Raw genomic sequence first — 22,780 nt, 5'->3', positions numbered from 1 at the left:
TTGATACTCTGTGAAAACAGCGCCGAAATTCATCAGGCTATCTTCCTAATTGGAGAATTAAGCTACTTCTACTTGACAAACTGAAAATAGCGAAAAGTAAGTAAGTAGATCACAAAATATTACTAGGTAAAAGTAGAAGTAACGGGAAATTAGATCTACAAGAGTAAGAACCCAAGTAGCGGAAAACTACTGACCACCTCTGGTTATGAGAGCTGCCGTGGCATGCGCCGGCTAGGTATTTACAAACCGAAAACACAGAAGATAATTCGATTTTCCTTGAGACATCGCTATGTTTGGGCATTTACTAGCGAAAGCACAAAAAGAATGCAATTTTCGACGCGATTTCCGTATACATTGATTGCTATGCGTCTATAAATGGTAAATCATTGTTATGGAACAAAATTTTAGGCAGGGCAATGTCCCAGTTGCCCTATATAGAATGAGCCGCCCCTGTGATGGGTCATGTTTTCTGTGATGAAATATTTCATGCGACAATGCGGTGTGAACGGAACCACACAACCCGCTACCTAAATTAGATCGCCGATACTTTCGTAAAAACATAGTTGTCACTCCTACTGGGCAATAAGCGAAACGAAAATTATGGTTTTTTATAAAAATTAAATGTTGGTACTCCGTGAAAACAGCCCCGAAAATCATCAGGCTATCTTTGTGATTGGCGGATCAAACTACTTTTACTTGACAAACTGAAAATAGCGAAAAGCAAGTAAGTGGATCACAAAATATTACGAAGAAGAAATAGAAGTAGCGGGAAATCGGATTTACTTGAGTAAGTACCACAAGTAGCGGAAAACTACTTGAATAACTTAGGTACTTTGAAATAGTGGAATTACTACGTTATTGACCACCTCTGGACATTCCGTTTCCAATTTCACTGCTAACTCAGAGAAATTTGAGTGAAATATAGTATATGGGTTTTCAGTGTATTTTTAGAGTCCACATATGGGTTTTCCCAAATATATCAGTGGCGTCCCTGACTGACAGCTTTCACACACGCTCCTGGGTATAGCACGAACTTGAAACCGTAGTGCAATCATTGAATATTGTGAATGATGTTTCAGAAATAGTGAAGAAATATTGATCATTGGATGGGTGAGTGTTTATTTAGCTCAGTGGTGAGATGTCCCAGTGGATATCCCCTATCATGTATAGGAGGCGCTAATGAGTTCTGTTGACTGGCGTCCATAGTAATCCAGTAATCACCAAAGTACGGTAACTGAGGTATAAGCGGAGAACCCTGGCCGACGTTCAATTGCCATGGCAAGCTAGGTGCAGCGTGTAGGATTCTGTGAGTTTCGACATTTCGCAACATATGACTGAATGTAATGCCAAGTACCAAAGGCCTTAGTGACCTTGTGGCGCATTGGGAGATAGCTCTTAGTGACGGTGTTCACAAAATTGAATTTGAACATGGGACAACATCAGGAAAAAGAGTGGTATACGTTGATGGAAAGGTAAGCAGTATACGGCGTACAGTACCTGATATCGATCTAGCATAAAGTTGTTCTCATGCTGCACCATTCTTCCAGGAAATTTATAGGAAAGACTGGATGTTCAAACTTGTTGGGTTCCAAGATTTCACTGTAGGGAAGCAAAATGTTAAAGGTTTGTATCCACCGTGTCAATTCTATTTTAACTCTGGTATCACTCATTCTTTTCATAGCAGTACTGTGTAGTGCGGGGCTGGCCAGCCTCAGGGAGCCTCAAGTCATCACAAGTGATGATATTGTCACTAGGCATTAGTATGTATTGTGTTCTGAATATGATGGGACAAGGCGAACAAGTATGAAATGGGGAAGCGCAACCTAGCCCCGTCAATCCAAATTTTGCACAATTGCGACAGAATTCACACACTGACAAGAGCTGTCATGCTGAATAGTTATTTTTCAGTCCGTACGCATTAGGAAAGATGCCTGCCTCCATATGCCTGAAAGTCATAGTTTCGCTCTGGTATTGCTACGTATGCCTGTGACATAGCCTATCTTCCCTCAAATGCGTTACCGCTGCTCTACACTATTGGTTGATAAACTTGCCTTATCCAAGTAATGGATATTATTACTTCAAACTTGAATTTGTCGTTTTATTTCTGTTTAGCAAGAATCAGTATTGACGCATGTACCGGTTTTGCATATGAGTACACATTGTCCATTGATGGTAAAAGCTTGAAAAAATTTCTTGAAAACAAGAGCAAGACTTCAAAGGCGTGGGCCTTGAAAATAAATGGAACGGAAACTAGGATTGTATTTGGTGGGTGACACTATTCATATTTAAAACTTTAAAAATACACATTCAATCTTCATGTTATGCATATATTTCTAGTTATGGTGATTTTAGTTCTGAAATAATTGAATAATTGAAATTAGTATGTATGTTTATTACACCGCACCTTCAAAACAGTTGGTGACTCTGGCTGCAATGTACAATCCAGTTTTGCCTCCAACTCCACATGAAAATTCCTATCCTATTAGGTTGATGCATTGATCCACGTCTATTCTGTAAGTAGGTAAATCTACAACCTACTGCATTCAATGAATTGCTAATGACTACTAACCGATGGCTTTTAGTGCTATGAACTTTTACCTTTGCTATTACGATTGATATAATAGAAAAGCCTAGAGCAGTGGTTCCCAACGTGGGCGATTTGGCGTCCTAGGGGGGCGAAAATGACGAATGGGGGCGAAAATGGACAAAGGGGGCGATAGGGGGGCGATGAAGCGTCAAAACAGCTGACCTTTTTTTTTAGTCAACCCACGGAAATTTAGTTACAAAAGTGTGTAAAATTAGGCAGTGAGTCGTGAAGTTGACCTTTTTTTTTTTTTTAGTCAATCCACCAGTGATTACAGTTTGTATGCCCAATTTTCGGTACCGGTACACAAGATTTGGGGGGCGATGGGTCGAAAAAGGTTGGGAACCACTGGCCTAGAGCGTAGGGCTAACGCGTACTGTCAAAGTGGATGGTAATTTGAATTCTGGTATTGGCATATATTAAAAAATGAATCAACCGCATCCCTGTTATAAAACAATCATTTTCTTATCAGTCATTTAATACAGAAAAAGACACTCTGGACATATGGGTGAATGGTGAGAAGATGGAGACTGCAGTAAGTATTGAGCATTTGTAAATTGGGCCCACATGCCAATGATCAATGATCATGTACATAGGGTGAATTCACTGATGAAGGAACAGAGACTCATTTTGAATTTGGAAATCATTCTGCTTTCATAAGGGCAGTCACTAGTGGAAGGCGGAGAGATGGGATCATTCATGCACTTTATATTGATGATAAAGCTATTGCGGATCAAGAGTGATGATAGCTTATGATGAATTCTTATACAATATGACCATTTCTCCAGTACGCACCTACATTACAGACGTTTCATATTTTTTGTGCATTACATGATAAACTTATGTCTGAAGATTTTAAGCCACTTGCTATAGTAACAAGTGCAGTCAATTTATATTTTGACAAGGACACATATTCCTGCATCAACTCCGTTCTATTGGTGCTTAGAAATGAAACTTCATCTTTATATCTTAGTCAGTTTGTGGTTATCATTTTCGTGTGACAGGCTGGAAAAGTATCAGTATTGTTTTAATCTATTCGATTTGGTATTCATATTTCTTTCGCCATTCATCCGCATGAACACAGCTAATGGAGAAGCACAGCAATTGAGGATGACAGTACAATGTATGTGTCCGTAGCTTCAATATTATTGGTTAAATTTACCTGATATTTCATGATGACAGGCTCCACCATTGCTTCTATTTGGCTTCCTTAAAGCCCGAAATGTAGAGTGCCTGGGCGAAGAAAACCTTGTAGTAGTGCCTTGTTCAACTGGTTGGAAATTATAGTCGTTTTGCTTGCATAGGTTTCGTATGGGATAAAACTGCGTTAATCCGTGGCTAGTTTGGATATTAAAGTCGTCCCTTGAGTAAATGATTCCGTAAATTTGCATCATCTAACTTCTACGTGTGTCTGGTTTTGTCTGGTGATCTGTTACATGCAATTTACCTGCTATTTCTATATTATGGATTGATAATAAATACACCTCTGACTTCAAGCGTTAACTTGAATCACCGTACTTGTATGAAGAAAACCCAAGATGCTGTTAAGATCCGTAATGTTACTGATTTTCCCTGGAGGTCCAGCAAAGTAAGAAGACAGCCTCAGGGTGCCACTTATATGTGTTTTGACTATATGAAAATAGTCTACTAAAAATTAGTTTGAAGTGCAATTTATTGATCAGGTAATGTGTTTCCTCAATTATGGAGAAGAGAAAAAGTGAGATGGGGTCGTGTTCTAGCAGTTCTTTGGAATATATCACAAGAGCTGGAGGAAATCGATTTGAGTCATGACTCATGCGTAGTATCGCCAATAATGATCAAGTTGTCTGGGCTCTATTCTGAACGTTATCAGCATTATTAGGTCTCATCATCAACCAAGTATTTCTCTTTTTATCGGAATTTTCTATATTGCAATCGTGTGGTGTATTTATTTGATAAAAATATTATTAAATGATGATGAAACATATATTTTTGTAACATGAATGTCATGTTAAATTGGTTGGGGTTTGGTCTGTTCATAATGTAGGCAACTTGATTCATTGGATGATTATGTGCCAAGGACATATAACGTAGAGTATATTTCTACTTTTTCGGTTGGGCGGTCTTCACAAAGTATTGCTAACTAAGGGACACGACCAATTCAAGATTGCATCATTGGATATGACTGCATTCATGCCAAACTAGGATTAAATTGCTAATCCTAATGTGTGTGCTGCAGCTACCAATAGTTCTATCATGTTTTTGATGATTTTCCAAAAAAATAATACAATATTTATTTTCTATATATAATGGAGGATTTCAGGGACCCTTTTCAAATGCCATAATTACATAAAATAGCACAGCTTCAATTAATGTTATAGGGTTATATTATTAGTGTTTATAGTTGACTACTCATCATTATAACCAATTTAACAAAATGTATGCTTCTTATTGCTTTGTCTCCACGAATCCTGCCACTTTTGTGTTTTAGCAATCTTTTATTGTCCAATGAACAGAAATTTATGAAATATAAATGGAAGAACTAAAAGACATCAGAACTTCTGTCGTCTAGATGAATTCTTGCCTGACTCATTTAATGTGAATATTCGTGTAATCTTTTATTCGGTGAACATGTCTATTTTTTAAATTATTCCAAATTGGCTGTTCTTACTGTTCAATTAATGGGATTCGCTGAATTGTTTCAATTCCTGTGTCTGTAGATAAATTTGTGATCTCATTAAAACGATGAGGGTATTCTAAGATTACAATATCTAGTCTTCCACTAGAACAGATAACAGATGTTGTTTGATAATTAACTGTATATTTTAGATCGTTGGGTTTGATTGCGGTAGTCAAAATTACAACGCAAATGATCTGATGAGAAGCGTTGGAGCCAAAAATTTTTGGTTTACTGAATGATACTCACGAACAGGATACACGCTGCGTCAAAAATAGATTTAACAATAGCTAACTTTATGGTCAGGGTACATTGATTCATCAGTTCCAGGGATGTGAATTAATACATAAATCATGCCGTTGTCGTAGTTTTATATGATCACGGTTTACGGTAATCCCAGAATAAGAAAGCTGGATGCCCAGCAAATTTCCCTATTCAGTGAAGCATTTCACGCCCGGTGATAATAAAGCGGTGCATGGATTTACCCATATTCATAGTCATAGACCCGTTGGGTTAAACATCAATTGAAATGAAATACCGGCAATATGACGCAGATTGAATGTAGTAGCGATACTTTCGCTGCAAGCTGACCCAAATTCACATATATAATGGCGCAGAGCGGGAGTGAAATTATGTTTTGTAACTGCAGATTATATTGACCAATCAGCGACGAGCAGAAGGTCGGTCACGAGGAGGCAATACATAGCGCGCCGAGAGTCGACCATCCGCATCAACAAAAAAATCATCGGTTATCGTGCGTGTTGACTCGCCTGACAAATACGACTTCTGCTGCTTAGAAAGCTTCTCAAATTCCACTGTTATTTCAAATACGGGGCACTATTTTCGTGGAGATATTGATATTAGTACACGAGGAATACAGAAAGAACGATTCAACTTCATTTGGTAAGTTTTTAAGGCTGCTTTTATACGAAGGGTGTAGTCTGCCGCCATTATGGTACGTGGCCTCTCTCTTGCCGTAATCACGTGATCGCTGTGTTGTAGTCAAGTCACGGGCTCCCCATGGCACGTATCTCGCAATGTGATGTTATGACTGTATCGCCGATATGTCGCCAAATTTGTTGTCTACAATTGATATAATGAAAAATATCATGAAATCCGCGGCTGTGTGGCAATGCCTTTGTCAACAAATCTACCGTTTCATGTGGTCTCGTACTATGGGAACGCGTGCATGTCATCGAAGGGTACACACGCGCTATTGTTTTGGATTTTAAGTTACGCATGTCTGTGATGAAACACCCTGAAGCTTGAAGCTATTTGCCAATGGCGGATCACGCATCACATTGTTGCATCGATAAAATTGACGACTGGCACTTGCTTTGACATTTGTAAAGAATATATTTTCAATCTAAAAGTAGTGTATATATATGGAAATGTATTGATTGCCAACCTAATATTCCTGAGCTAGTCTACATGACACATTCATTGAAATTATTTAACGCTGACATAAGAATGGCTGAATCCCTAGCAGCTTGCATCATATTGCATGTTCTTATGGAAAGTTTACATGATCCCCTTTCTTTTTGCAAACCATTACATAAGAAGTATACATATGATATATTAATAGATGCGTTATCATGGAATCACTGTCTTGGCTCCTCAGCCCAGTTGGAATTGCTGTACCTTTTATCCAATAAACTGGGGGTTTCAGAACAACTCCCCGTTTTGTAATCTTGTCAGTTATATAAGATATGTGTGGCTGCTGAGAGGTAAGCCACATAAACTGAAAACCAAATCGTCCTACTTGGTATTGTTTTCAATCGCACTAGAGCCATCTTAACTTGACGTTGCAGAAAAGCTTGCTTTATATAGAGAATGGTGTTCCTATTGCCTGTGTCACAAACAAGTATGGAAACCCAGCTCGGTATATACCAAAATTCTTGAATCATGTCAAAGGCGAAATCTTCAATGTAGCCTAATCGTACAATGTGGGATGATTAAGTGTTTCGTTGTTAGTAATTATCCACAATGATCGAAAGAATTATAATATCCATGTATGGTTTGCTCACGCGGAGGGAGACAAAAATTAATAAAAGTAGTAACTTCATGATATACTACAGTCGTAACATTTTGCCGAAGTTACGGTATCTATGCTATCTTGTGACCACTTCGCTACAGGCTCCTACAGTGTTATCGACACGGTCATAATTATTTATTCATAGAACTTTAATGGTTTAGGTTCATATCTATAGAATATGGCCTGTTTTTATCATATGCATCATTTTATCCAGTTGATTGGTGTGTCTTGAACACCTGAATTCTCAAGATATAAGATTAGGTCAGTAGTTCCCAACGTGGACGATTTGGCGGTCTAGGGGGACGAAAATGGACAAAGGGGGCGATAGGGGGGCAATGACGCGTCAAAACAGCTGATTTTTTTTTTAGTCAACCCACGGAAATTTATTTACAAAAGTGTCAAATTATTAGGCTTCGGGCCGAAAAGTTGACCTTTTTTCTTTCTAGTCAACCCGCCGGTGATTATAGTTTGTATGCCCAATTTTCGATACACAAAATTTGGGGGGCGATGATCGGTGTTAAGCTTGAAAAGGGGGCGATGGGTTGAAAAAGGTTGGGAACCACTGGATTAGGTGATCATTTGTCACAACTTGTGACTTGCTCTACCCCTTTTAATGCAATCAAAATAACACTATTCTAGCAAGCAAAAATATTGTCACACATGAGGTATTCTTGGCAAAACAATCAATTATCTTGAAAGAGAATTCTTCACTAATCAAGAATTAGAATGATGTGAGAGGTATATACTAATACATACCAACATTAATTGTAAATCGGCTATCTCCAGGTTAAATTTTTATTCCACATGATAGTGGATGTTGTGATTTTTTAAAAGCTCTTGATGATTTCCTTTACTCCTGTGATTGTGAATGTAGGCCTAATTTGAAGCCTTGTTCATTGGTCTTGAGCAGTGATGCGTTATGAAATAAGTTGACTCTTAATTAGCCTTTCATGCTCAATGCTGCTAATATGAAAGTTAATTCTTACATACTGTTTGCTATACTGTCGCTCTTGACAGAGAGGAATTTTCGGAAAAAGAGATGGTCTAAAAAACATGATTGTGGATATTGGGGTAATGATATTGTCAAAAAAATATCGTGTGGGGAATTTTCATCTCAACTGGTGGTGAATTTTTGCTTATCCCGGCTTGTTAACTTGAAATAATTAATTATATTCCAACATAATATATTAATATAAGGTATTGGATTGATGGTGTTCGATTTTATGCACCTTTGAATATGAATGAATCAATGAATCTGATGTTATTCGAATTGAAACTGCAACAAACATGCCAGTGGTAACTTTGTGAATGAGCGTTCATGGTGTATTCTTTCAGAGTGGACATATAGCTTCACAAATTAGAGCTCTTTTCCAAAACCACTGAAATATATTTATGATGAAACTCGCTTTCAGATGGTATTCTCACTGTTCTGTCTCTTTTCTAACATAGCTCTTTATCTCTAATAAGTAATGGGATTTCAACTTGACACTCGGTGTTTCATGTTAGCAGGATTGTTACCAAGTCACATGGCACCGAGTCACAAGTCAATCTCAGTTTCATAGTTTTGACTCGAGTCAAGTCGAGTCATTTTCAATTCACCACCGAGTCTAGTCCGAGTCCAAGTCAGCGAAAAGAGGGTCGAGTCCGAGTCACGGTATAATGACTCGAGTCGAGTCCAAGTCATTGTGTTGACTGCCCAGTTTCATGTTAATGTCTTATTAAACCCACCTTTTATAACTCTGTTTGGTGATATCGAATGGTTTGCTTTTATAATATAGTAATTTTCATCACTTTTAGCAGTTTCTGGTCGCATTTTCAAGTACCAGTACCAATAGACGAAATCCCAATAGTGTGGTTACTTAACTATTCTTCGAAATTACAATGATATGTTGGTCTTGGCCGTCTGCGTCTCGAGTCATATGACTTGGCCCGAGTCATGCGCAATGACTCGAGTCCAAGTCGAGTCAATACACAGATTGACTCGAGTCGAGTCATTTCCGTATTTTGAGAAAATGATTCAAGTCGAGTCATCAGAAAATCATGACTCGAGTCGAGTCATGACTCGAGTCATTACAACCCTGCATGTTAGTAATGTGCACACACGCCTCAGTTGCAGAAGGAATTCTATTACGACTTGCATCTATGTCAGCTTGTACTCAGTTGTCGTTTGGTTGCTTCATCTCCTTTGAGGATGCAATGATTGCATCTTACAAAGTCCGAAGACGGATAATTTTATTAGTTAGTCTGAACACTGATCAATATTGAAATTGCAGCAATTGACAAGGCTGTGTTTGAAGGATTGTTTCTTGTCCTCTTCTGTAGTTGTGGAGCAATTGCATAATACAGAGTAGGATTTTGGTGAAACGTGGTTTCGAAGATACCATGCAGTTTGTATTTTGGCGACTATGGAGTAGCATTTATCGATAAAATGTTCTCTCTAATTGCAAAGAGTGTGATGCGGTGGTGCGATATTGTGAGCACTATTGAATTAGGACAACTAGATATCACAAGCAACGAGGAGGTGCAAGACAGCCCTGGAGATGTGCAGTTTGCAAATGGAAGTAAAGCTGGAGCAGAAATGCCTGTCAACGAGAAGCCTGGGGAGTTATCAGTTATTTGTGTTCAGTGGTCATGCTCATCGTTTATACTGGGAACAGGAAGTCATTCATCATGTCTCTGACATTGCTCGAAGTTTTCCACCACCCCGACTTTGAATAAATTTGCTACAGTGGCATTGTTTGAGTGGCATATATTCCAACTATTTTGCTGTGTTGCACGTTTTCCGTTGTATAACCTTGTAATGTCTCTAACTAGATTTATCTGTGTTACTGATTTTGCGAGAATGGGGTGGGCAAACCTGTTTTCTGACTCAATTGTGTTGTTTTCCATAATGAGACTTCGTGAAGACATATTTTTCGAGCCTTGTTTAGTATTTGTTTTTGTTCAATTACATTATTTTCTAAGCTGATAGCATGCCTCCATTTCCCCGTAAGTACATGAGTAGTTTATTGTCAGGCAATCCTGATGAGTCGTAATGTGGGTGTCGTCACAGACGTCGATTTCAGAGCGCAGATGGTATTATATTGCAGGATTAGAAGGAATGACAAAGTCCCCTAAGAAGATTCAGAAGCACCATGAAACCACGAATTGATCATGTATATTCAAGATGTTTATTTATCGTTTCATCGGCAAGCATTGTCGTTCAGAACCTCCTTTGTGCAATAAGTGGGATTCCTGTTTAGGTGGCATAGTTAAAGCTACGAGTTAACTGGGTTTACTACCCTGACGTAACAACAAGGAGTGCCTGTATGCTTTTGCCTGACGACAAATACGCGGCTTACCGCAGCTTCTTTATTAGGATATTACTGATATTTCGAAGCGCTGCCCGATCTATGTGCTGGTCTCTTGCTCTTGTACGCGCTGGGAGTAAGTATGAATTAGCGAGATACACGGGTTAACTAGCTGACGCGACAGATTTTGCCGCAAAATGCTGTCAAACTGTCGAAAATGAGACGCTGATAATTTCGGCGTACGTTTCCTTCATCAACGGTGGGAAATGGTCAAATGCAGGCGTTACGTAATGCTGACAAATGTCAACTCATTGTCCACACGCCTCATCACTTTCACGCTATAGCGGGTACCGATTCGACGTTGCCGTATCGTAGTCGTGTGATGGACAGAAGGTCGGCATGCTTTTATTGCGCCATACGTTGAAATTCACGTCGCTTCCGAGAGTTATTAGTCTGGAAGCCACGTTGCCGAATTGCTCAGTAGGGCTGAGCGAATGTGTGAGTTATTCGATTCTGAATCCAGCGTTACTCGTTCGAGACGTCATAACGGTATGGATGGCGTGGAAAGTTCAAAATATGTACTTTTTGTGTGGCCTTACAGAAAGTTTAGCCAGTTCTAAATCACATTAAAGAGGATATATAAAAATTTAGACCACACCTACTATATTGCAACTGCGTTGACAATGTTGTGGATTGTGTGAGACGTGACAGAAATGTCATTTCGACTGACGTGGCTATGTGCAACATGTTTTGTATACTACGTCCGACCAATCGAGGTTTCACGGCGGGAGCAAAGTATCGAAACTAATTCTCGTTGGTTATATAACTCGCTACACAATAAAGTAGTGTAAAGGGGTGTATACTAACCAATAACCATTGCAACTAATTCTCGATTCTTCCTCGAGCACTATTTATGCCCAATTGTACGGCGATGAAGCCTCACTCCGTGATGTAGTTCCAAGTAGCATGCTCCCGTCACAGGCGCGCGAGCTACGATGCCCGAGACCTTCGTCACTTCAGCGCCCCGTTGATCACGTGACACCCTTGACTCGCAAGTTCCCGGTCAGTTCTCTCGTCTGGACAATGACGGATGGACAGATCCGCTGATGGTGGAATGGCCCCGGCTCTTCAGTCTTGCAACCACCAATCTACAGACTTGGCGAACGAAGACGCAGAAGCGAACCAGGCCGGCAGTCCGTTGCCGTGCAGAAAGGTCTGTTCGCGGCGTGCGTTGCGTCATCGGCGCTTGACCTAATTACGGTCTTTCTTTCCGGCGAAGGTGAACGGCAAGGCGCGCGAAGTTGAAGCAGGAGATAATTATTCGCTAAGCACCGCTAGAGAAGGATCAATCGACGCGGCTGACGGCGGAGCTCCGTCAATCGCTTTCAGCGAACATATTCAAGGTTCGTGTGTTTAACTAGTCTTAGCTCGAGATTACCAGAACACGATCTGACATATCAACATCGTTATCTTCCGTTGCTTTTCGTTCGGTATACGTAACTCATATCGATATGTATTTGGCCTAGGCGTTTCGACACCTTCCCATCTCTTCATCTTATCGCAGTTTTGTGGTGTTTTGAATTGATGGTAATAATGATTGAAACGAATCACAACTGCAACTACTTGAAGCGCTGTTCGCGCGCTTCATAACGACATCGATGATAGCGCTTTGCGACCGCGTTACTAATCAAAGATTTCCGGCTGTAAGAAAGTGTAAACCGACAGCGGCGGGTTTTTCTAATCGCATGCGCGCGTCATTATGAATGGCGACGCGATGCGCTTGTGGTTTGCAGCTTCTACGTGATCGACTTTCACCCGGTTGGCGGCGTTTGCATAGGTCGCTTTAAGTTTGTTATCATCGGCGATCAATGTTTATATGGGACGTGCGCTGAACCGGCAAGCGTGTCAGAATCGGTAGGTCGCCGATGATTGCTTGTGTCATGCAAGCCTCTGACACATTGTTGGTTCACTGCTGATGCTGAAGCTGATAGTATTTGTCCTGCTTAATCTGACCCGTATTCATACCGTTCTTTGTGGACATTTGTTTTCTTATTGCTCCACTATTGATGTTCCATTAGAACAGATTAATCTTATCTCTTCTGCACTATGATTATATAGGCCTAATTACAATTCATTTAGTATTTTGGGCATCTAAGTGGTATCGGATGTAAATAACTTGAATGTGAAAGGTGATTGTGGCTCTCGAGTCCTACTTCACTCTTGTGATAATTAATGAAGATGATTGTATACACTTACTATCCAACTGTTCAATTTCTTATCCTGCTGCGTACTACCCGAAATCATAGTAGGATTTGGCTCGTTTTGATTACCATTTCACTATATTGATTATACTTGGACTGTTCTAGGATTTTAGACTACTTTCTCTTCTACTTGATAATTTTTGACGCAAAACTACTTACTTTTTTCACTTACTATTCATACCTTTTTTTCTACTTCTACTTAAAATAGTTTAGGCATGTATTGGAAATTGCTACTTTGACTTGAACCTGTGTGCCAACTTCAAGTTGTCGACCACATTTGACAATATTGTGAATGCATCGCTTGGCGCAATTACAAGCTTGAACTGAATATTGTTCAACTTTCACTACTAACTCTTGTGTTATCATGAATTCACTCAAAGTCTTTATAACTGAGTGAGGTGCACATCGGAAGTTTTTATCGTTTTCAATAACGATCTGATCTATCTTGTGAATTCTAAACATGGACCTGAGACCTTTAGTTCAATCGCCAGCTTTCTACTTCTCATTTTCAGAATCCAAACGCGATACATGCGTTTTGACCGGGCTGAAAGAAGCTCTACCGCAAAATATAATGCCGTCGCTCCAAATCGGCCAAGGCGATTCCGTGATCGGCCACATCGCCGACTACAACGGTTGGGGCAATCGCAAGAAGTCCTTTATCGGCGGAATCCTTCAGGAAAGCAACAGCCTGCCTGCGTCGCAGCCGTACGTAAACAAGTCGGCGTTGTCTAAGAACGGGGATGTTGTCGATATCTCGGAAAGCAACTGTCTGATTTCTCGATGCGAAAACGGAGAGAATAAGGAGATGCTGGAATCGCCTGCGAAGTGTAATGGCCATCTGGAATTGAAGGGGTCGGAAAATAGTGACATCTCTCTGACTGCGCCGAATGGGCACGCCGGGACGGTGCTCACCGAACTGGTGGAATCTGTATGTGACAACGCCGATTCCGAATCAAACAAAATATCTGATAGTGGTACTTCACTGCCAATAAAGCTCTCTGGTGACCTAGAGAGACTGACACCGATGAATTCTGTATCACACATTGACGAGCATTCCAAAATTTGCGATTCCCTTGAAACCGAGCCTGTTCTTGCCATGGAAGTAGAACACGACTGTTCTAAATCTGCCACCTCTCCGACTTGTGTTGATTGCGGTCCGGTCACGCCTTCGACTAGTGAAAATATTGAACAGCTGCCGGACAGTGGCGACAGTCGTTGTGATGACCGGGTCGCGCCTAAACATGTGTTTTTAGACTCAGGGATTCTGCCCGGCGCCCTCTCCGGAATGAGCATGTCCGACAATGTAACCAACACGCTTCAAGAACTGGCCGCCTCCCTGAAAGGGGCAGCATTTCCTTTACATTTTGACGGCGTGACTAAGGAATTGGTAGCGACTGATTCAAACCACACTGTGAATACCGATGTTGAACAACGTATGCCGAACGATGGTAGTGACTCGACCACAGAGCAGGAGGCTCGCGTTTCTGCTAAGATTGATCATGTGACTCACTGTGCCGGCATGCTCGAGCATCGGCTGGGGCTGTTGAAGAGAAATCTGCTCATGCTCCGGTCGAAGGGCGCCAGCGGCCACGTCCAAAAGGAATTGACGGACGTGGCACGCTGTCTGCCCCGACAAGACTGGGAGAGTCGCGCCGTAGACGAGGTCGATGTCGATACGAACTCTCCCGCCGAGTTTTGGCAGAGGGTGCTGGAAAACGCACCACAGACGTGGGCCAAGCATACCTTCCGTGACCACGTCGATTGTCGGGACTCCGTTAAACTGGAGACTGACCGAGAAGACGCTGCGTCGGTTAGGGTTTCGAGATCGGACTCGGACCGAAAAGGCTCGGTCGAAATCGAAAACTCGATTATCGAGCCTGATCCTGTTAAGCACTTTGCGAGATTGGATAGTAGCAGTGTGCCGGTGGCGAAGTTTCGTCAAGAAATGCGGTCTAATGCTGGTAAGTGTTTTCGCTTTCATTCCAGGATCTTCTCTACGTTTGCCTGACATTTGAGCATGCGGCACAATAAAACATGGCGTTTAAGCAAACCCCAAAACTCTCTTTAACCCATAAATTAACTCTTATCCTAACCCTAACGTTAACCCACGTGCTAAAGTGTCGCATGCTCATATGTCCACAGGCCCACATATCTTCGAGACTTAGATTTATTTTTCCACTGTCCCAAAGGTGTCATGAAGAAAGAATTGAGGTATGTTCAATCGTGCTGCGATCCCGACCTTACGGAAAGCAGCTCTGACGAAGACCTGGACGTGGCTTTTGAGGACCGATCTCGAAAAATGACGAAATCCAGCAAAGGCAATCCAAAACCAAGAATAACAAGGTATTCTCTCAGCCGGCTGTTAACACTTCTGTTTTTTTTCTTCAATTTGCTGAACTTTGCCGTCAGGTATCGAAAATCATTCTGTCGTTGGGTCGCCGAGCGGGCCGAGATTTCCCGCAAGTGGACGTGGTTGCAATCCAGAATATCCAGCGTGGAGTTTGACATTCGACACCAAGGCGAATTGTATAGTCAGCTGCGTGCCAACAAGGTATGGAAATAATGACGTTTTTCGGATTGGTAGTTTCAAGAATATGTTCTTCCGAACAGGGTATGGTGCATCTGAAACCTGCCACGACTAAGAATATCCTAGACTGCAATACCGATTCTCATAATGCGGTAAGTCGCTGATTTATTTCTTCTGTCCGTGCAAAGTTTGATCGACTCGAATCTTGCGATAAAGGCTGAAGCGTCTGCTTCCAACAACGTGAAAACGCAGAGTTGTTCGCCGCAGTCGCCGTACAGCGTCAATCATATGCTGCATAACGTGAATCATCAAGCGTCCAGGTAATTGCGTATTATGAGACATTGCCTAGTTGTATTGTGAAGTAGAAAGTTGTTTTATGATATGCTTGTACCACTTGTGATGAAATTGGCATTGGGTAAAAGAGCCCACGTGTTTCTGAATAATTCCGAGAGTAACCAGGCCACCTGCAATCAACTGCTGAAAGTATGCGACCCCTTGAGCGAATCTAATTTTTGAAACTACTCCAGTATTTTCTATTTCTATTTGGAGTAGTTTTGTCCTGTTGTTGACAATGCTTCTTCTACCTGTAATTAAGTATTTGTGGGACGCGTTGCTTATACTCTGCATTTCTTAGGCTGATGGATAAGCTGTCACCGGTTTCCGGCGGTTGTCCTTCGCCGTTACAGGAAGATATGGAGACGAGGTGATTTTCGAAACGAACCCTTCGATATCTCTATTGTTCATGCTCTTTGTATTCCCACAGCGAACCCAGTGCACCCGAAGTCGTCGCTGCACACGGTAGCGCCGTACCGACTTCCGAAGCGTCGGACGCATGCGCGCGAACGACCCCGCTCGACTTGACGGCATTCAAGACGCGGAGGCTTGTCCGTCTCCAGGAAATGGCTTTCAAGCTCGATAAAGTATGTACTCGCGTCACGGTTACAATTCAGTGCTTGGCGGTCCCTTAACTCGAATACATGAATAAATACATACCAAATGCCTAATTCCCCAAATCCCTTGTATCATAAATAAACCTCGTTCACTAAAACATTCATTTTCAAATTTATTAGCACCATGTTGATACATCGCTTGCATAATAATAATGTTTATTACATTCCTGATATCTAAACCACCATGTGCCGAATTCACGGTTGACCTGCGTCGCAGTCTCTGGTCTTGCTGAACACTCGATCCTACGTTTCTGTTCCAGTGTCTTAATCCTCCGACGGTGCCTAACGACAGCTCCATCGCGTGCCTCGGGCGGCGGTCATGTGGGCTGCCACGCAACGAATCGTTCTCGTCGCTTGTCCTGAAAGCCGCGGCGCACGATCATTCGTATCATGCGGCGATATCTTCTTTGCAAGGTGAAGGAGATGCGTATTCTTATTTTGGCATTTTCAGCGAAACTGGCCGTTTACCCATTGAGCTCTTTGTTCTATCAACTTGTAATCAGATTTGGACCGGAACAAAAGTATTTCAGAGTGCTCAAGTCGGTTTTGCCATGTTGCATCACTCGAGTAGTTATGTTTTTATGCTACTTATACTGGACTGTCTTACAGACGAAACTAATTACTTTTTACTCCTTGTGATGTGCAAAATAGAAATTAGTTGTGATGAGTTACCGTTACTTTAACAAGGGAAGTTGTGATAAGAACCGCATGAAATAGTCCAAGTCCCTATGTCGCTCTCAGTAACTGGTTTACTTTTTGAAGATTGCATCTGTTTGTAGTTACATATTGTGTATATCGCGAAGATGCACCCTACAATTTCAAAACTAATTAACCAAGTCTGTTTTTGAAACTACTTACATAATTTTCAAGCCTTTCGTTTTCTGCTTCCAATTGAATCAGATCTGGTATGTCTTGAAATCACTAGGAATTTATGGCGTTACTTCTGCATGAGGAACAATGCAACATTGACCACCTCTGCTTGTAATTGTTGCGGGTACGTTGTTGTGTCGCTAACCCGTTGCAACTTTTCATTTTAGACTTACCCCTTTCGGTGTCGATCAGAGCGGTAATGAAGTCGAAACACAATTGGTCGAAAAAGTCGACGTCCGGGTAAATCCTACTTTCTTGTGAATTTTTCTCGCCTCGATTTTCGATTAAACTCTTCCCGTTGCATTCTTAGTCGGAAACGAAGGAAAAGGGAGAAAAATAAATTGAAGCGACAATCGCGCAAGAAGCTATTACACGGGTATGTCACGAACATGCTTGACTAGTGAAATTCGGCCATTGTATTATTGTACAACATAGAGCAGTGGTCCCCAACCTTCCTTTCACCTTTCCTGTGCTGGAATGAGTCCAGTAATGAGTTGCTTTTATAAATGAAATTGACTGAACGTTCCAATATTTTTGCCCCACAGCGACCCATTCGATATTTTCGCCACCTTCTTTCTCAAAATCTTCCTCAAGGGGGCAATATCGCCTCCTTGGGGAGCCACTGGTATATAATGTTTCCCACTTGTAGTTGCGTTGACATGTCGGATGCCATATACCAGTATTAGGCGTGCTTTCTGTAAAATACTTTGAAGATTATAATTGAATTTTTGCATAGAATATTCTTGGTGCCCTATATGCTGATATTAGTCATGCCTACAAAATGATGCTCATCACTTGCGTGACTGTAAAAGAACATCGGCCAAAGGGGGCGTCTGAGCAGACTTGCTCTTGTCTAATGGGAAATGACTATTTAATCGCTTGGATCGAAGTTCTCTGTTCTTGTGTCAATAAAATAATCCCAACCTCAATATTTGCAGATTGTCGCATGGTAATCATTTGGAAGAGCCTGTCGAGGGCAAACGCAGGAAGCTCACTTCCCAATTGTCGGAGCCTTTGAGCCGGAAGAAAACTTTCACCTCGCTGGATTCCGAAATCAACTTTCAAGCCGGCGGCGGCTTGAATTATCATCAGTCCTCTTTGGGATCTTGCAGTGGCGCCAGCACGCCAACTTCAGAAATTTTGAATCAGGTAATTTTGTACTCTGCTGTCTTTGAAATTGCTACTTGTGTTCGAGTAGGAATTTGCTGCGTCACTTCCCCTTGAATAGAAACTCTTAATACTTGACCACGTCTGATGGTATGTCACATTAAAACCACCTTTTCTTCTGTAGACGCACTTAAAACGAAAGAAAGTCGCGGAACAGGCGTTTGATATCAACAACGTCTTCATTCCGCACGGTTTGAATTCGTCCCGAATCGAGAAGTTGGTTTACAAAGAAATTCAGACTCCAAGGTAAGGAGCGTTTGCATTCACGTCGAAATTTGGCTAACGCCCACATTTTTTATCGCAGCTGGAAGATTTTAGAAATACCCGACGCTCCCGAAAAAGTGGACGGCGAAGGTGAGCTGGCGTGTGCATTACGTGCTGTTGCCGGATCTTTACTAATAAATGTCACGTCCGTGTACAGATTCTACGGAAGACACATCGGATGCCGTGTTTCAGATCAGGCACGACAACTACGAGATTGCAGAGAAAAAGAAATATATCGCGTACATGCACTGGAGCATATCCAGGAGAGCCAGGTACGACGCGGCCTGGTCGGTCATGAAGTAACCTACTTCTACTTTTTCGGAGTGACCTAGGGTTTGCCTGCTCGCGCTGCTTACTCGAGTGGTTGTGTTTTTGCCTACTTCTTCTATTAACTAACAGTTTTTAGGCAAGACTGGCCACAGAACACTTTCTTCACTTCCTAGGAAGTTTCTCACGTTCTACTTCAGTGCCAGTGATGACTGCTTTGACAACTTCTAGCCGGACGCGCTGCTAAACCTTGTTTGATTTGTTCAGTCGCGGCTCCCGGATGAGCAACATACGAGACCCGTCGTCGCAGCCCGTATCCCCCACTGCTGCCCCAGACCACGACGACCCGCACCCGACAAGCCCCGCCGCAAGTAAGTTGACGCCAGGGTTGTAACCAAGTTGCAAGGTTCCGAGTCTCAAGTGAATTATTCATTTTTTCCTCAAGTCAAATTACAATTGAATAGTATATTCATATTGAAATGAACCCGAATATTTTCGGCTGACACTCGTCAGGGGTAATCGTCAGCAACTAGTCAAGTCCAATTGCACATGACTTGACCAAGTACAGGTTGAGTCCCGTCAACAAAAAATTGCGTCTCGACTCGAGTCATTACTACTCTGGTAGATGCCGTTTTCTTGAATCTGGCGCGTCGTTTTATGTGTATCGTCGATCTTGTTCCAGACTTTACGAGGCGTCTTTCCACCGACCGTGGTACGTCGGAGCATCAGTATGAGTCACCCCCGCACGAAATCTCTCAGACCCGGCGCGATACCGTCGATACCTCAAACGCAGTTTGCACGTCCCCCGTGACTATGGTGCAGAGCGAACCTCCCACGAGGAGGAGTTCACACGATAACGCGGTGCCCAGAACAACGACGGTCGGACCCGACAGACTATATGATTCTCACTTCGAAGGGTGGCAGACCCGGTCGTTTCCTCTCATTGAAGACGACTTGGTTTTGCTGGAAGATGTGGAGCTTGCAAAAACAAAGGTGCCCGGTTATTCGGAGGGCCAAGAGCAGGCGCGTTATTCTCTACGGCCGCACGCTTTCGAGAGAGCACTTTCCGAGTTCGCGAGAAGCGCAGAGCGCGATCTCGCCAAAGTCGCATGCAGGAGGAGAACGGACTCGCGTGCATCGTTAGCGTCTTTTGATGACCCTGGCAGGCACAGCGATGCTTCGAATGCGTCGGCATCGTCGTCACGAAGGTATGGGGATTCGATTTTTGACCATTCGAATTTTAGTGTTTGTGTCGTCGTGATCGGGAATGCGATATGTTGGCTGATGTCCGGGGATTTTTAATTCTCTAGTTGCTGTGAATTGCCCCTGGCCCTATATATTCTGCTGTATTTTGAACATAACTAAACATGGTCAGCAACAGAGCGCTTTTACTTACTTATTCAAAGTACTAGAGCGGGTCTTGTCACCTTCCGCTACTTAACCGATTACTTCTGAGACTGCTACGGTCTCCACGCACAGCATACTGTGAACTGTTCCACAGTTCTTGAAGCGAAACAAACCACATTTTAGATTTTGTCAAGTATAAAGAGGTCCACGCTACTTTCTTGAGTGAAGTCATCATGTCAACTATGCAAAGCGGACCTGTGCTACTTGTCAGTGCAATGTAACTTTGGAAATTGCGCTGAATCGTTTCTCATTTTGCGTTGATCGCAAAAACGCGTCTTGTAATTTTGAACACTGACGGGTGACGACGACGATCGTCAAGTTTGTGATGCAGCGCCCTCATATATTTCAAGCTACTGATTTCTTGGACATGTTCCTCGCTGCCAGTGGCGTATCCAAGTTTTTTTACGGGGTCGCAACCCCCTCTAAAAATTTGTCAGATACAAGCCCTAATATTTGCAAATTTATCAGCTCAGTATAGTAGTTTTTGTGTAATAGGGCAAATATGGGGCATAATAAGGGGTAAAAAAAATCAATTAATTGTGCGCAGAATGAGTCGACAGGAACAGGACTATAAAGTCATAATATTTCGCTAATTTCGTGTGCATTTTGTGTTCTTCAGCTATGGTGTCAGTACGACAATTCTATTCTCAAATCCACATTGTCTTCATAATCATCAGAGGCGAGTCATGAATTGGACTGCCGTCAAGCGACTTTCACATTTCAAATTATTAACCTTGCCACCCACGTTACCGATTGTCGTTATAATGCAGGCTTTCTGCAAAACTTTATGTCGCCACTGAATTAAAGAATACAGGTCTAGTAATAAAGTTAACCTAATGATATCAGCTTATAATTTTCTGCCGCTGAAGTGATTTAGTACCTGCGTACTTACAATCTTCGCGCGTGTACGATTTGCAAAACCATTAATTCGTTAATGGCGACCGCGGTTGCCCTCTTCTATGCGATAGTTGATTACATCGCCGATGTGACAATGTATAGTGAAAAAAACAAATCTTGAAATAGTAGTAACGCGCACCACGAAGTCTCTGTGACGTCCTATGCTACTTTAGGTGAACCCCCACCCCCCTTTGATCTCGACTGGATAAATCACTCATCATTACTCTCTTTTTAATCGAGTAGAAATTTGTGATGTTACTTCAACTGCTCGAGTAACACAAAGGACTACTTTCACCGCCTCTGAATATGACTGGCGATCTTTGGTGTATAATTGTTACCATGCGGCCGCTAATCCTATCCTGCGCCTGCCCTAACCGATTACATTAATAAGTGGCTCATATCAGCGAAACATCAATTTACTTATTAATGCAATATCGACGTACCGCTTTCACAATAGCATATTGCGTTTCTAATGTCGAATTCACTGAATGCGCGAATGACTGTTTTGGCCACCTCAATGACTGTCGCGTTAATGTTTGCAGGAAGAAGAGAGCACTTCACGGAGCGCCCGCACCCTCAGGGCAACGCCACGGCGCTGTTGACGCAAAGGGCGCTACTAAAAGGCGAGCGGCTTCCCGACTATCAAAACACAAGTACATTCACGTGCGACTGTCGGAGACCGACGACACGTCTTCGGACTCGGATATGGACGACTCGTCTGACGATTCCGTCATCTCCTCTGATGACGCCGGTCATCTCGTGGATGATTTTGCCGATCCGGAATGGCCGGCGCCTCGTTACAGAGATAGGCGATGATGTCCAGAATGTTTTCGATTTTGCTTTTCTTTTGTTATCCCCGGGCTCTTCGGGAACCCGGATTTTTATCGTCAAGATTTTTTGGATTCAAACCGGCCGCGTGCTTGTACAGAGGGTAGCCTTTTGCGCGATGGGTACGGGCGGCTGTGCGAGCCGGGTTTTAGAAACGACCGGCGATATATTCGAATGTTTATTCCGATTTTGTGGAAGTGGGACGTCTTCTTTCTCTTCTCCTTCATGTGTCGTTTTTGTTCCATTTGAATTAAAACACTTTCTGATGCTCACTTTCTAAATATCTCTCCAGACAACGCAAGGGGTGTGGAATATGTGTCGTGTTGAAGGTCAAGTTAGCTTTATTGAAGTCGGCTACGGGAAATTTGTGTTCGCTGCTGGCAGGTGGTGTATGAAGTCATAACCAGTAACGGTTCTAGTTTTTTCATGCGGCCAAACAATGGGATACAGATAGCGAACATATGGGAGGATAGATGTCGAAACGACCAAGTATGGTCTCTATCCGACCATACAGTCTTCGCGACTAGCGTGGCTGTGGAATGAAAGTAGCTTATGTCAGTAGGAGGGTTTGTAAACTTTTTTATAGTTCGTGTATTCGTGACACTATTGTTGAAGAATCGTGGACTTATATACGGGTTGACAACCCTACGCAGACAATGCTGTCTGGCGAAACGAGAGAGTAGCTCAAGAGAAAAAGAGCCAGACAGCATTGTTGCGTCCCAATGCCAATCTCCATAACAATGAAAAATTCGAGGCTGATTGTGGAAGTTCCAGGGC

At 42.3% G+C, this 22,780-nt stretch overlaps 2 protein-coding genes and 1 long non-coding RNA gene across 3 annotated transcripts; 2 read left to right on the top strand and 1 right to left on the bottom strand.

Moving 5' to 3' along the window:
- Nucleotides 1-1,194: 1,194 nt before the first annotated feature.
- On the top strand, nucleotides 1,195-4,080 carry LOC145456613 (fas apoptotic inhibitory molecule 1-like). The gene is made up of 5 exons (XM_080334736.1): nucleotides 1,195-1,472; nucleotides 1,548-1,623; nucleotides 2,113-2,265; nucleotides 3,070-3,119; nucleotides 3,181-4,080. Exons 1-5 carry the CDS (start codon nucleotides 1,344-1,346, stop codon nucleotides 3,325-3,327), a joined length of 555 nt encoding a protein of 184 aa, XP_080190862.1. The 5' UTR covers nucleotides 1,195-1,343; the 3' UTR covers nucleotides 3,328-4,080.
- A 1,541-nt stretch (nucleotides 4,081-5,621) lies between these two features.
- Nucleotides 5,622-22,284, top strand: LOC145456377 (uncharacterized). Its single transcript, XM_080334454.1, has 20 exons — nucleotides 5,622-6,143; nucleotides 11,547-11,778; nucleotides 11,845-11,968; nucleotides 13,339-14,787; nucleotides 15,016-15,169; nucleotides 15,236-15,377; nucleotides 15,437-15,505; nucleotides 15,570-15,673; nucleotides 15,988-16,056; nucleotides 16,117-16,273; nucleotides 16,564-16,717; nucleotides 17,341-17,413; nucleotides 17,484-17,549; nucleotides 18,112-18,322; nucleotides 18,465-18,586; nucleotides 18,645-18,694; nucleotides 18,762-18,876; nucleotides 19,139-19,242; nucleotides 19,554-20,079; nucleotides 21,718-22,284. The coding sequence occupies exons 2-20, from the start codon at nucleotides 11,656-11,658 to the stop codon at nucleotides 21,989-21,991; spliced, it is 4,086 nt and encodes a 1,361-aa protein (XP_080190580.1). The 5' UTR covers nucleotides 5,622-6,143; nucleotides 11,547-11,655; the 3' UTR covers nucleotides 21,992-22,284.
- On the bottom strand, nucleotides 7,195-8,111 carry LOC145456699 (uncharacterized). The gene is made up of 2 exons (XR_013920686.1): nucleotides 7,957-8,111; nucleotides 7,195-7,312 (listed from the first exon to the last, which is right to left on the bottom strand). It is a non-coding gene; the product is annotated as an uncharacterized LOC145456699 (long non-coding RNA).
- Nucleotides 22,285-22,780: the final 496 nt, after the last annotated feature.

This window comes from Botryllus schlosseri, chromosome 2 (assembly GCF_051294905.1).
Source record: "Botryllus schlosseri isolate E-star chromosome 2, Bs_hap1, whole genome shotgun sequence".
Taxonomy (NCBI): domain Eukaryota; kingdom Metazoa; phylum Chordata; class Ascidiacea; order Stolidobranchia; family Styelidae; genus Botryllus; species Botryllus schlosseri.
This window is presented reverse-complemented; position numbering and strand designations above follow the sequence as displayed.